The sequence below is a fragment of the Cydia splendana genome, chromosome 22 (assembly GCF_910591565.1).
Source record: "Cydia splendana chromosome 22, ilCydSple1.2, whole genome shotgun sequence".
Taxonomy (NCBI): Eukaryota; Metazoa; Arthropoda; class Insecta; order Lepidoptera; family Tortricidae; genus Cydia; species Cydia splendana.
Window position 1 is genome coordinate 6891251 of NC_085981.1, and position 13863 is coordinate 6905113.

Genomic DNA, 13863 nt, shown 5'->3' on the forward strand with positions numbered 1-13863 from the left:
ATAACATCACATCCACATTATAAGGCTTAACAACTAATGAAAATAAGCTTTTATGTTTTTAAGTTGCACAACAATATTAATTTTTTTCTTACCCATATACTTAAACATAATTATATTCTTAGTATAATGCTTAGAACTAGTTTTTGATCTATTATAGCTTAGGTACAAATTCTCAAATCTTAAACGGACTTTAACTCGTCAACCCCCAAAAGCATACATATGTCACCCAAAAAAGTTTGTGTTTAGAATTGAATTTTGATTACATGTTGTATTATTTATTGCAGGCCCGTAATAATCGAGGTGCCTATCTTCACATCGTCGTGCAAAGAGCGAGAGATCGTAATCCTACGATCAGACACCGGCGACACGTGGCAGGACCACTATCTGCACAATAATGACAACCCTATGATACAGGTAATAGAGCTCACATTACTTCAACACTTTTAGTTCAGATAATAGGGACCCGGACCACTATAGTAGACGCAAACCAAACTGACTACCGAGGTCATGTCACTATCTCTCTCACCCTACCTACGACCCCGGTCGTCAGTTTGGTTTGCGTTTACTATACCACTAACTACACAATAAAGAACCCAAGAATTCGAGCAATAGAGCTCAAGCCACTTAGATACGTTAAGTTTAGACACCGACACCATGTAAAAGACCACTACCTGCACTTTAATGGTAACCCTATTATACATATGGTGACACGTATACTTAAAACATAGGCAAAGGAATGACAACACTAAAATACTGGTTAGCAGAGTTCATTTTACTTTGACACGTTATGGAGTTTAATTACGACTGTTTTTTTAGTATCTTATCAAAAATACTTGTATTGTATTTATTGTAATCAGAACTAAGGACGTTTTTAATCATCACATTGATTTCCAGGAAGCGTTACATCGCGAACGACTTGAACACGGCACTTCTGGCGAAACACTGGGCGAAAATGGCGAACGAGTGACCAGAATTATCACCTGCGACTTCCCGCATTACTTGGCTGTCGTTTCCCGCGTTCGACAAGAGGTTCACATCATCGGGCCAGAGGGCGGCACTGTGTCCAGCTCTCATATACCACAGGTAAAGGTTTAGACTGGTGTACTAAAAAATTCAAGTTCATGAAAAACTGGAAGAGAACTACGAGATACTTGGAATTTGAATCTTTACCAGGATTCTACCCCAACTTAGTAAGCACTATGAAGTCGGTTACAGTGACTGTTAAAGTTATTATTTTAGTTTTGGCGTTATTCATAAACGTCTGTCAGATTTAACAAATGGTTGATAATCTTTTGGCCCTGACAGTCATATTGACTTTTTTTGTTTGTTAGAATAATTAATAAATAATAATTCCAGCCTATATACGTCCCACTGCTGGGTACAGGCCTCCTCTCATGCGCGAGAGGGCTTGGGCTATAGTCTGTGACTTTTCTTTTTGTTAGAAAGAGATAAAATTGACAGAAGTCTTGCTAAGCGATATGAATAAGGACGTTAATAATTTATTTAATTTTTATTCCCCAGGTCCAAGCGCTATTCCCACCGCAAGCGCTCACAAAACGCATCCGCGTCGGCGTGCAAGCGCACGGCGCACCAGCCGCTCTGTGCAAGCGAGCGCTACCGCGACACGTCGCAGTGGCTCCGGTTATTACTGTGGAACCGAGACGGAGGAAGTTCCATCGCTCCATCACGCTCACATCACCGCTGCCCAAGACCGAGGTACGTACACATAGGTACACCTGCCAGAGTATACATGTGTTCTATAGTTCGTTTTTTTAGCATTAGAAAGAAGGTAAACAATCTTGACTTATGTGTTTTTATTAAAAAATATTGAAAAACGCTTTAAAATATTACTTTATACTTATGAAAGCAAAAGAATGTAAACGATCGTGTATGATTTATAATTCTATCATGTTTGCTGTGAGTTATTTTTCAATGGTGATTTTTAATAATAAAGAAGACATATGTCAAGATCGCTTACCTTCTTTCTAACGCTAAAAAAACGAACTATAGCACGGTACATTTAAATGCACGGCGATTAAAATACATATACTCTAGCTAAAGTTGGAATGTTTAATTTGGTGTCTCATTATTAGCGTTCCGTACCCAAAGGGTAAAAACTGGACTCCATTACTAAGACTCCACTGTCCGTCTGTCTGTCTGTCTGTCACCAGGCTGTGATAGCTAGACAGTTGAAATTTTTACAGATGATGTATTTCTATTGCCGTTATAACAACAAATACTAAAAAGCACGGAACCTTCAGTGGGCGAGTCCGACTCGCACTTTTCCGGTTTTTTTCATTGTAGTTTTTAAATTACCTTAAATCTTAACTCTTAATTGTTTGTGATATTTCAGAATGGACCCCATGACAAGCAATCCACGTCAACCCTGCGACTGCTGTGTTCCATCATGGGCGGACAGGCGCGCGCTGTATGGGAGGACGTCACTGGTTCCACGCCATTGACGGTTACTGATGATTGCGGATCGTTCACTACCACCGTCTCGGCCAGGTACGCTTGTCAAGCGGATCTAACTTTTACGTCAATCACACAAGGATAACAGTCCTACCCTTCCCTGCGTGCGCTGTATGGTGCGCTGGATGTCACTGGTTCCACCTACCTGACGGTCACTGATAACTGCAGATTTCTTATACTACACTCGCGTGCAAAAGTATTGCATCACTTTGCATTTTTTCGTCCGCACCCAATATCTTTGCAATTCTATATCCGATTCTGAAAATTTTGGTATCAACTGAAAGCTTATAATGTAACGCGTTAGAAAATTGGTAAATTCAATTAAATTTCGAATCTGAAGACTAAAAAAAATCAGAAAACTGAAAGTAGTCGCATAATGATCCAAAATTAAATCAGGAAACTTAAGAATAAAAGTCATTTTTTTAATACAATATCAATTATTATTATTAAATTAATACTTGGTATTGCCACCCACAGCCCTCCTTTCACAAACCAAGTGGTTTTTCATAGACCTAATTAATTTTGTAATGTGATAATGAGGAATAGCGTCCCACTCCTCCAGCAAGGCTCCCTTCAGCTCCTCAACATTGACCAGGGCAGGATTCCGCTTCCGAACCCTCCTTTTTAGGTAGTCCCACACGTGTTCAATGGGGTTAAGGTCCGGGCTCATCGCTGGCTAGTCCATGGTGTCGATGCCCACTTCGAGAAGGTAGGCTGCGGTGGCCCTAGCGGTGTGACACGGGGCATTATCCTGCATTAGGATAAACCCCTCATCAAAATTACCGGCATAAGGAACAACATGTTCCTCCAGGATATCAGTGATGTACTTGGCAGCGGTCAATCCACTGTCACGGCCCCCGCCAGGCACGAAAACCAGCTCTGTCCGCCCGTCGTAGGACTCGTAGGAAATGCCGCCCCAGAACATTACGGATCCATTGCCATCAGGCGACCCTTTCGGAGAAGTAACATTGAACAAACTGTTTTTCTGGCCTTCTGTAGACTTTTCCTCTTTGGTCACACCCATTCAACCACATTTGCACTCTTTCAAGAAGAGAACTGGGGTTCATTGCTCAATGGTCCAGTTCTTGTGATTTTCAGCAAAATCTTTTTAGGCTGTACGGTGTCGCACCAGCAATCTGGGCCCCGCTGCGGGCCTCCTGGGTGTCAAGTTCGCTTTCTTAAGTCTTCTTCTTATTGTCTACTCACTGGCAGCCACTTCTCGTACCTCACGCAGACGCTGCTGGATGGCAAAGCTTGTCTGGTTTCGATCTCGGAGAGATGTTGTGACAAGGAAGCGGTCGTCCCTCTCTGATGTACACTTTCTGCGGCCGCTTCTTGGCCTTGAAGTAAAGGATCCAGTCCCCTGGAACCTCTGGTAAACTCTGCAAACTGTGGATTGGCTTAAATTCAGCTTGGCAGCTACTGAACATTGGCTACGCCCCGCTTGCAGGGGCTGGACGATTTGGCGGACTTCAGCTTCAGTGGTTTCCATTTTTCCAGGTCTTCTTCACGGGAAAATACGCGGAGATATGTAATGATCGACTTCTGATAAGTGACTGATAACAACCCCTTCTCTAACCCCCGTTTAACGAAAAAATGCAAAGTGATGCAATACTTTTGCACGCGAGTGTACAGTTCGTTTTTTTAGCACTAGAAAAAAGGTTAAACAATCTTGATGTGTCTTTTAATTGAAAAACACATTTTAAAATTAAGTCACGGCAAATATGTAACAATTATGAATCTAATACGACCATTTCTTCTGCTTTCATAAGTAATAGTTACTGATTTTTAAAAAGCGTTTTTTAATTAAAAGACATGTCAAGATCGCTTACCTTCTTTCTAATGCTAATAAAAACGAACTATAAGTAAGTTGTGCTTCCAAAACCATTTTAAGGTTCTGATTATAGTTCGTTTTTTTAGCATTAGAAATAAGGTAAACAATCTTGATGTGTCTTTTAATTGAAAAACACATTTTAAAAATAAGTTACGGCAAATATGTAACAATTATGAATCTAATACGATCATTTATATTCTTCTTCTTTCATAAGTAATCGTTTTTTATTTTTAAAAAGCCTTTTTCAATTATATAAAAGACATGTTAAGATCGCTTACCTTCTTGCAAGTTCTTTCTAATGCTAAAAAAACGAACTATAGCTGAAAATATTAGTGCTGCCTACTGTACTGACAGAAATGTATTACTTATTTAATTTCTTTCAGATTCTGGTTGATGAATTGTCAAAACGTCAGCGATGCCACCAAATTAGCGACTGAACTTTACAAGTAAGTAACTTTTATATTATATTTGCTTCTCTCTCTCCATTAAGATATATGTACTATATTAGCATTTAACCCATGAACGCCCACGCCTATCGTGTGCGCCGCATCATCATGAACCTTGACGCATTGCACGAAGGTTGATATTGGGCTGTAGTCGCGTCAGTTGACTTTTTTGGCGGTCAAAGGATTAAATATGTACACAAATCGGAAGATCAGCGCTGGAAGCCACCAGCAACATGCTGAGATGGGACCATTTCGTGGCACTTTAATCTTATTTTATGTTTTCTTTTATATAATGTAATGTATTGTACCGATTGTTTGTGCTTACGAATAAATTAATTCTATTCAAATTACTATTAATTTATACAAAACCTCGTACTTTCTCTAATTAATGTTATTATTTTACTCAGGGAGATGTTGTTGGTGCCATTCGAGGTCCGTATCGTGGTGCTGGGCAAGAGGCTGGACGCGCTGGAAGGCAGGCTGCTGGTGCTGTACATCACCGATAGATACGCGTACGAGACTCTGTTGCAGCAGGTATGTTTATTTGTTTTCACGCTGGATGTTGCTGGGCAAGAGGCTGGACGCGCTGGAAGGCAGGCTGCTGGTGCTGTACATTACCGATAGATACGCGTACGAGACTCTGTTGCAGCAGGTATGTTTACAAGTATATTTGTACTAAAATCATCAGATTTCATGGCTGACGCCAGGACTATAGCCGTGAACCATTAGGTACCATTCTAAGTCCGCATAGCGATTCTGGGCAAACGTTTAGATGCCCTGGAAGGCAGGCTGCTAGTCCGATCACTGACGATATAAGATACGTATACGAGACTCAGCTGCAGCAGGTATGTTTACAAGTTGAAATAGGTGTTATTCGATTCGATCTATAGCTTTCTTGGGTGACGGCAGGACTATAACTGCGAATCACATCGTTCGTCCGTTCGTCTATTTACCTGTGCTATTTAAATCACTTGCTGCGGGCATGGCGTTAAGCTCGGTTTTCCTAGGATAGCGGTGCCATCTAATAGCGGCCGTGTCCATACGGCTAAATATGGATGTCGTAGTAATTGTATGGAGACGGCCGCTATATGACGGCACCGCTATCCTAGGAAACCAGAGCTTTAGCGAAAGAGTTAGCGCTGTTATACACGATGATTTTTAATCGGTGATCAGGAACCATTTTTTTTTTATTCAGTTATCGATGGCGATCACATTTAACTATGAAACCAACTGCGAAATCGCGAAAAAGAAATTAACTCTCTCATAGAAAATATCAACATCGGACCAGCCCTACTGTATGAAACAGGCAATTTTTTTTTGTGATTTCTAGGTGGGTTCCATAGTTAAATGTGATCGCCATCGATGACTGATTAGAAAAATTGGTTCCTGATCACCGATTACATTTCTTGGTGTATACGGTGAAAATGTAATCACTAGCCAATAGCCATATTCTGCCTAGTGACTTTATATGTCATACTGAACAACTTTTATTATGGGACCAATGCCGAAATCGCGAAAAAAATTGTCTGTTTCATACATTCCGACTGATGTGATGCCGCTGATTTTTAGCCTCCTAAGCCCCAAGGTCCTACCTATAGTACTTATTCAGTTCGATGGAATTTAAATCTTATTCAATTGGAACAAAGTCGCTTTTGTTTACTTTCGTTAAATTTTCAATTAAAACCAAAATGAACTCTATTCCCTGCACTAAAGGTTCAAACTTCAGTGGCAAATTCCGGAATTTTCATTTGTATGGCTTAGGAGGCTATGGCTAGTGATTAAAATTTCATCCTGTTCATTCTTGCTAGTTATATCAATAAATAAAGTTTTATGAGTGTATAAGTATTGCGGCGATAATATGAATTAGGGGTCATCCATTAATTACGTCACACGAATTTCTAGGTTTTTTTACCCCTCCCCCCCTCCTTGTCACACTTGGTCACATTTGGCAAACCCCTCCCCCCTGGTGTGACGTCACATTTCTTCAACGAAATCGGCAAATATTTATTTAATATTTTATCAAAATATTTTTGACAAAAGAAATATTAGTAATTTTATAACCCAAAACTGATTAAGAAATAAAATTAAAGGAATAAAAACGATTATCTTTTGAAAATCTTGTTATTTAAATGATAATTAGCGTATAAAATCATTTAAATACATTTTCGGTTACTGATGAAGTTAAAGTGACGTCACAAAGTTTATGACTCCCCCCTCCCCCTTGTCACAACATGTCACATTTTCTTGACCCTCCCTCCCCCTAAACGTGTGATGTAATTAATGGATGGCCCCTTATAGGCAAATACCGAAACAGGTGCAATAACTAATCAAAATAGGCCAAGATCTCAATCAAACGAACTGTCTCGAAAAAAATCAATGATGTAATATTTATTACGTGGATGTTACAAGCGTAACGTAGATTAAAAAAATTCCTTAACTAAGTTAATATGCAAATTCATTAACGTGCCCTATAAAACGCTAATTGATAGGTTTTATTCCAATAAGGGATTGATATTTAAATGATCTCTCGTGTATGTCGATTGTCTAGTGTTTAAAACATTACAAAGTGATATGACACTGTTATTCATTATAGTTGTGATTGTAATAGCCGTGGTACTTTTTGCTCATTTGCTCTCTGTACCGTTAGTAATTAAAAATCTCATCAGGCATTAATAGCGTCTTTTGACCTTCTCTAATTATGCAATAAAATAAAGTTTAAGAAATGGAAGGCTAATTTGTCAAGGTAAGTAAGGTTGCCAGTGCGTCTGTGTATAAACTGTATTTACTAAACACGATTTAGGTATGAACATTTTGAAATTATTTTCTTAATTACATACAAAATAAAGACATAAAACTGCCTACAGAAAAAAAATGGGTAAAACAATAATTATGTATATTGTATATCAACATAAAATCGTAAAGGGGCCCACTGATTAACAGTCCGCCGGACGGTATCGGCCTGTCAGTTAGTACAAAATTTTGACAGTTCCGAACAAGTGACAGGCCGATACCGTCCGGCGGACTGTTAATCAGTGCGCCCCTTAAGACGCTGGATTCAATATGATGTAGGGTTCGTTCTCATAAAACGAAAAGTACATTATTTTATTAATAATTATTTATTGTACGTCAGGAGCACTACACGGAGGTGGCGCACTCCACGTCAGTCAAGTTCCTGGACAGCAAGGAGGTGTACCTGGAGTTCAGCGGGAACCTGGTGCCGGTCACCAAGTCCGGCTCGCAGCCCATGTTCAAGTTCGAGGTATGTATTTTTTTATTAGCCTATGCGTGTCCCACTGCTGGGCCAAGGCCTCCCCTCTCCCTTTCCAATCCTATGTGTTGTGCAAGATCCCGCCAATCCCGCTGGAACACATCCAAGTCGTCCCGCCATCTTCTTTTCATTTGTACTCTTAAAAACTCTTGTTAGTTAAAAAGAGGCGCCAACACTTACATCTGTATAAGTAATTCTTAAACCAAATAAATATTTTTTAATTTTTTATTTTAAGCTCTGGACCTAATTCGCCTTAATCTTACATTTCGTTTTTGTTAAGCATGGTGTTTTGCCTTGTTTATTTATTATTATCGTGTTCCACAGGCGTTCAAGGACAACCGCGTGGAGTTCCCGGTGCGAGTAAAGCATCACGAGGAGAGCCCCTCCGGACGTATTTACTTCATGAACGAACCTAAGGTTAGCTTAAACTGGTACCTATAAGAAAAGCACAGGATCCAACTGTTTATTGGCGTGTTTTGTTTAGTTAACATAGTTTTAAGTACCTGCCGGGCCAAATGTGTACAGTCAGCAGCAGAAGTTGCTAAGCGGGCGAGGTGTTCAAAATGATCTTGACGCGACTTTATTGTTAAGATAATACGAGCATGTCGAGGTAATTTTGAACACCTCGCCTGCTTAGCAACTTCTGCTGCTGATTGTACTTGCGAATGCGAACTAACCTTTTATGGATTTTTAGTGGTCCCAACTTTTTTCTTTTTTTTTAAGTTTTTGGAGTTGAATCTATAAGATGGCACACCCTCCAACATGCAGAAGAGCGCGTAAACTGTAGGGGGCAGCACAATAGCCCATGTTTATTGGCGCGAAGTGGCATTGTCTAGTCCAAGTTTCCGAGGCCACAAGATTTCAAATTCTCCAGCGCAAAAGCGATAATTTTAACGATTCATTTCATTCTAACATAAATTCTATTGTTGTGGCAATCGTTTATCGTTAACGCCATTCGAAAATGATGAAATTGACGACTGAATTTCTTGTTTTAATGCACTTGATAACTCCAGGTGCCGAAGGGCGAGCAGTCTCAGACGCCGGCGTGCGTGCTGGACGTGGAGCTGCCCGAGAGGATCGCGCCGCGCGCCGGCAAGAGCCAGGTCGACTGCCTCAACCTCGACCAGTCCGGTACGTACGAGTACACCCGCTACAAACTTACGGCGAAAAATCATCTGTGACTGCAAAGTTCGCCGAGAATTTTCGCGATCCGTCCATATTTAAATGTTCGTCGCCATCCGACATGGGCGTGGGCGACTTTGTTACTGCAGCGGCAAATCATAAGTAAGTTTCCGCATGAAAATGTTCGATAAACTTAAACTCTAAATACGTAAGTCGTTATCCCACATGTTCGGGTGTCGTCAAGTCTCACAAAAAGAAAGCACAGAGCCGTTGTAGGCGTGTTGTAACATTTTATTTCTCGCCCTAGAAGTCTCTTTGAAACCGGCAAAATACTGACAGCGATCGGAGAACGCCCGAACCATTCCTGTGTTTGAGGATTTTCGGGTCTTCTCGTCGTGATTACTTACATACATGTATATTCGTATAGCATAGCCGGGCCTGCCAACAAATCATTTTGTGATCTGTCAGGAGAATGTGTATATATGTATTTTTTTTATTTACTTAACTACTTGTGTGCAGGTTTCGACGCGCTCAAGGACGAACTGAGCTTCCACAGCTGGGACCACCACCATCACCACGGGCCCATCGCGCCGCCACCGCCGCCGCCTCTCAACGGACACACGGACGACGTTAGTATCTCTACAATTCGATGACACAATCACTAACATAACATAAAATATATTATACTTTTTATACTTAACGCTATGGCCCTGATTGTACATCTCCTAAATGGTTTGTTAGTATTCTGTGACTAAAGATTTTCTTTTGCATCTCTTTCCATCTCTCCTTTTTTTAAAGTCGTTTTACTGAGATATCTTTAGCGTAACAAATAAATTCACAATCATTTTAAGGCAACATACCTTTCTAACCAACAATTTGACCTGGAATTGAAAGGACTAAAAGATAGTAATGCCAAAATAGTAAACATATTTTTTTTATTCTGCGCAGGACTTGATTATTACGAACGGCGACGTGAAATATCCTACTAGGGACTCCGAAGATGCAGTCATCAGACCACAACGTACGTATTATTGATATTTGTTCCTATTGGTTTCATATTGATCAATTTAAAACATAGTAAAAATCAGGACACTGTTATTTTGTAATAATTTATTACTAAATTAAGCAATTTTGTTACAGCCAACGGTGACACCAATCACGTCGACTCAAACAAAGTCAAAGCCACATTCGATTCCGATGAGGACAAAACTCCCATGAACACCCTCGAGAAAGGCGACAAGGAGAAGGGAAAGAAGAAGGAGGGCTTCCTCGGGGGCCTCGCCGACAAGGTTAAACACGTCTTCAGCCACAGCCAGGACGAGGACGACAAAGACTCCCCCAAACCCAAACCCAGAGAGTCCAAAGAAAAGAGCCCACCGAAACAAAAGAAAGACAAGAACTCACCAAAACGAGAAGACAAAGAAAAGAGCCCGCCTAAACAACAGAAAGAAAAAACTCCTAAACCCGAAGAAAAAGAAAAGACCCCACCCAAACCTGCCCCTAGAATCATTAGCGAAGACTTACTCGAAAAAGTCGATGATATATTCAAGGATCTCAAAACGAAACCGCATCAAAAGGACAAAGAAGAAGATCTCAACAGTGAAGTGTACACAACTCGCCTAGTTGTTGATGAAGATAGACCAGCAAACTTGCAGAATATTACTGAAGAAGTGTATGAGCAATACGCTAATATGCAGCCGGTAGAAACGCCCATGCGAGTTCCCAAGATAGATCCCTTCGCGTACCCTACAGTGTGCTGCGATGGCCCCAAGGGACCCAAACATAGTCACGAAGAAACCTCTACCTTACTCGACCAAATTGAGCAAGCTAAATTCGCCGCGCATGAAAAGTTACATGACGTTGGTGACAAAGTACAAAGCAATGTGGATGAAGGTGTTGCTAAGGTGGGACAACAAAAAGATAAGTTGCAGCGCCAAGCCTCAGAATTAAAAGACGATCTAATCATCAAAGAAGAAAACTTTATAAAGAGTGCTAAAGATCACGCTAATGACGCCAAACAAGCAACCGAAGACAGTATTAACAAGCTCGAGGAATCCGCGCATAAAGCTCACGACGACATTAACGCTAAGGCTACAGATATCCAATCGAATGTTGCCGACGAATTTGACAACTTTAATTCCTCAGCAAACAACGCCTATGAGAATGTCGCTTTTGCTGTAGGAGATACTAAAAATAATTTGATTAACAAAGCTCATACATTGGATTTCCTTGCGCAAGAACAAGCGGAAGAGCTAAAGAACAGAGGACATGAGCAGATGTCGCAAATGGGACAAAAGGCGAAAGAAGGCGCTAATGCTGTCAGCGACACCTTCCACGCAGTACAAGATAATGTTAACCACAAAGCCCAGGATCTAAAAGCAGGTGCTAAAGAAACCGCCGATAATATAAAAGATAAAACGAACGAAAAATTACACGACCTTGGTGAATCGATAGACAGTGCTAAAGAGAAAGCCGAAGAGACCGCTGCTGATCTTAAGTCTAAAGCGGGAAAAGAAAAAGACAAAGCGAAGAAAGAGGCTAAGAAAGCCAAGAAAGAAGGCAAGAACTTTATTTCTGGCCTAGTAAGCAACATTTTCGGTGAGAAAGAAAAGATCGAAAAGGAAGTGAAAGGAAAAGTTGCCGAAGGAAAAGATGCAGCTAACAACCTGTTAGATGAAGCGTCGGCTAAAAAAGACGAAATCAAGGAAGCCGTTGAACATAAACATGAGGAACTAAAAGATGGTGCTAATCGCTTAGCTGAAAACGTAAACGACAAAGCTAAGGAAGCTGAAAAGGCGTTACACGATAAAAAAGATGAGTTACAGAAAGCGGCACATGACAAAAAGGAACAAGTTAAACAAGCGGCCCAAGAAGTCGGCGATGCTTTACACAATAAAACTCAAGAGGTCAGTCAGGCCATCCACCACAAGAAAGAAGAGGTCGGTAAGGCTGTAAGTGACAAAAAACAAGAAATCGCTAACGCTGTCCACGATACTACAGAACAGGTCGGCAAAGCTATTAGTGATAAAAAGGAAGAAGTCGGGCAGACTATTCATGACAAAAAGGAAGCTATTCAGGACAAGGCACAAGAGATTGGCAAAGCTATTAACGATAAAACGCAGGAGGTTTCTAGTGCAGTTAAAGACAAGGCTAACGAAGTAAGCACGGCAATTCACGATAAGAAGGATGCGGCAGCACACGCGGCTCACGAATTCGGTCAAGCTGTTCAAGACAAAACGCAAGAAGTTTCCAACGCTGTTCATGATAAGGCTCACGAAGTTGGCTCAGCCATCCATGATAAGAAGGATCAGGTTTCACACGCTGCCCACGAATTCGGTGAAGCTGTTCACGACAAAACACAAGACGTCTCGAATGCTGTTCATGATAAAGCTCACGAAGTTGGCTCAGCGATCCATGATAAGAAGGATCAGGTTTCACACGCTGCCCACGAATTCGGCCAGGCTGTTCATGACAAAACGCAAGACGTTTCGAATGCTGTTCATGATAAGGCGCACGAAGTTGGCTCAGCGATCCATGATAAGAAGGAACAAGTTTCACATGCTGCTCACGAATTCGGTGAAGCTGTTCATGGCAAAACGCAAGAAGTTTCGAATGCTGTTCATGATAAGGCACACGAAGTTGGCTCAGCCATTCACGACAAAGCATCAGAACTAGGAAACGCGGTGCACGACAAAAAGGAATCTGTAGAAAACGCTATCCACGACAAGAAAGCACAAGTACAAAATGTTGCAGAATCAGAAATGGGTAGAATAAGACAAACCGCCGAACAAACTACTGAACAAATCAAGAAATCAGCCGAAGATACAATCAACGCTGCTGCTGACAAAAAAGCAGAATTACAATCGAACCTGTCAAATAAATTCGACGACCTACAAAAGCAAGGGCACGATGATTTACAACACATCCGAAACGCCACAAGCGATAAGGTTGGCGATCTACAGCAGGCGTCTAAAAACGCGTTCGACCACGTTCAAGACTCGGCCTTAAGTACTTTCGATAGAGTCGAAAGTTCAGCTAAGGACAAAGTGAGCGACGCGAGAGACCAATGGGAAGATTTGCAGAGTTCCACCAGAGATACTTATGCTGATTTCAGAGATGACGTTCACGGTTTAGAAAGTTCCGCGCAAGACACGCTACACAGCTTCCAAAGTTCCGCTGGAAACACGTTTGATAGCTTAGATGATTCGGCAAAGGAATTCTTGGGTGGTGTTCAGAGCTCGACGCAAAGTTTCGAGAATAATTCTAAAGAGCTCTTTGGTGATATGAAGGAGTCTTTTGAGGGCTTCCAAGTCTCGGCTGAAAATCAATTGGAGGATGTGAAAGGGGCTGCTAAACAGAGGTTGGAGGACAGTAAGGGTGCGGCGGCGGAGAGGCTAGAGGATGTTAGCGAGAGACTCGAGGGGGTGAGGGAGGGGGCGAAGGAGGGAGGACAGGCGGTGGGGGACGCGGTGGCCAACGAGGCGGACAAATTCACGAGCAGTCTTAACGATTTGGGCAACTCCGTGTTTGGATCTTCGGGCAAAGGTGAGATTATTTAGCGTATTCTATGAAGCCTTTCCTTTTTGGTTACTCTAGTATTGTATTGTATTATAAACAAAACTGCGAAATTGATATTTATTTTTAGTAGCGTTTATTTAGTGCCGAGTGTAGAGTTTATGTAGTTTAGTAGTAAATATTTTCGTAATATCTACTTATTTTAC

At 41.2% G+C, this 13863-nt stretch overlaps 2 protein-coding genes across 5 annotated transcripts in view; both read left to right on the forward strand.

Annotated features, from left to right (window-relative positions):
• Positions 1 to 13863, forward strand: part of LOC134801444 (ankyrin-1-like) — a 164368-nt gene that overhangs the window by 144373 nt on the left and 6132 nt on the right. For all 4 annotated transcript variants that reach the window (XM_063774008.1, XM_063774006.1, XM_063774007.1 and 1 more), the window contains 12 exons: positions 285 to 414; positions 895 to 1083; positions 1522 to 1716; positions 2354 to 2508; positions 4690 to 4752; positions 5160 to 5286; positions 7883 to 8011; positions 8345 to 8437; positions 9034 to 9151; positions 9662 to 9771; positions 10091 to 10163; positions 10283 to 13687. In XM_063774008.1, the coding sequence (XP_063630078.1) occupies positions 285 to 414; positions 895 to 1083; positions 1522 to 1716; positions 2354 to 2508; positions 4690 to 4752; positions 5160 to 5286; positions 7883 to 8011; positions 8345 to 8437; positions 9034 to 9151; positions 9662 to 9771; positions 10091 to 10163; positions 10283 to 13687 (4787 nt within the window). The remainder of the gene's footprint in view (positions 1 to 284; positions 415 to 894; positions 1084 to 1521; positions 1717 to 2353; positions 2509 to 4689; positions 4753 to 5159; positions 5287 to 7882; positions 8012 to 8344; positions 8438 to 9033; positions 9152 to 9661; positions 9772 to 10090; positions 10164 to 10282; positions 13688 to 13863) is intronic.
• Positions 1 to 13863, forward strand: part of LOC134801505 (DNA-directed RNA polymerases I, II, and III subunit RPABC5) — a 104616-nt gene that overhangs the window by 51492 nt on the left and 39261 nt on the right. The window lies entirely within an intron of this gene.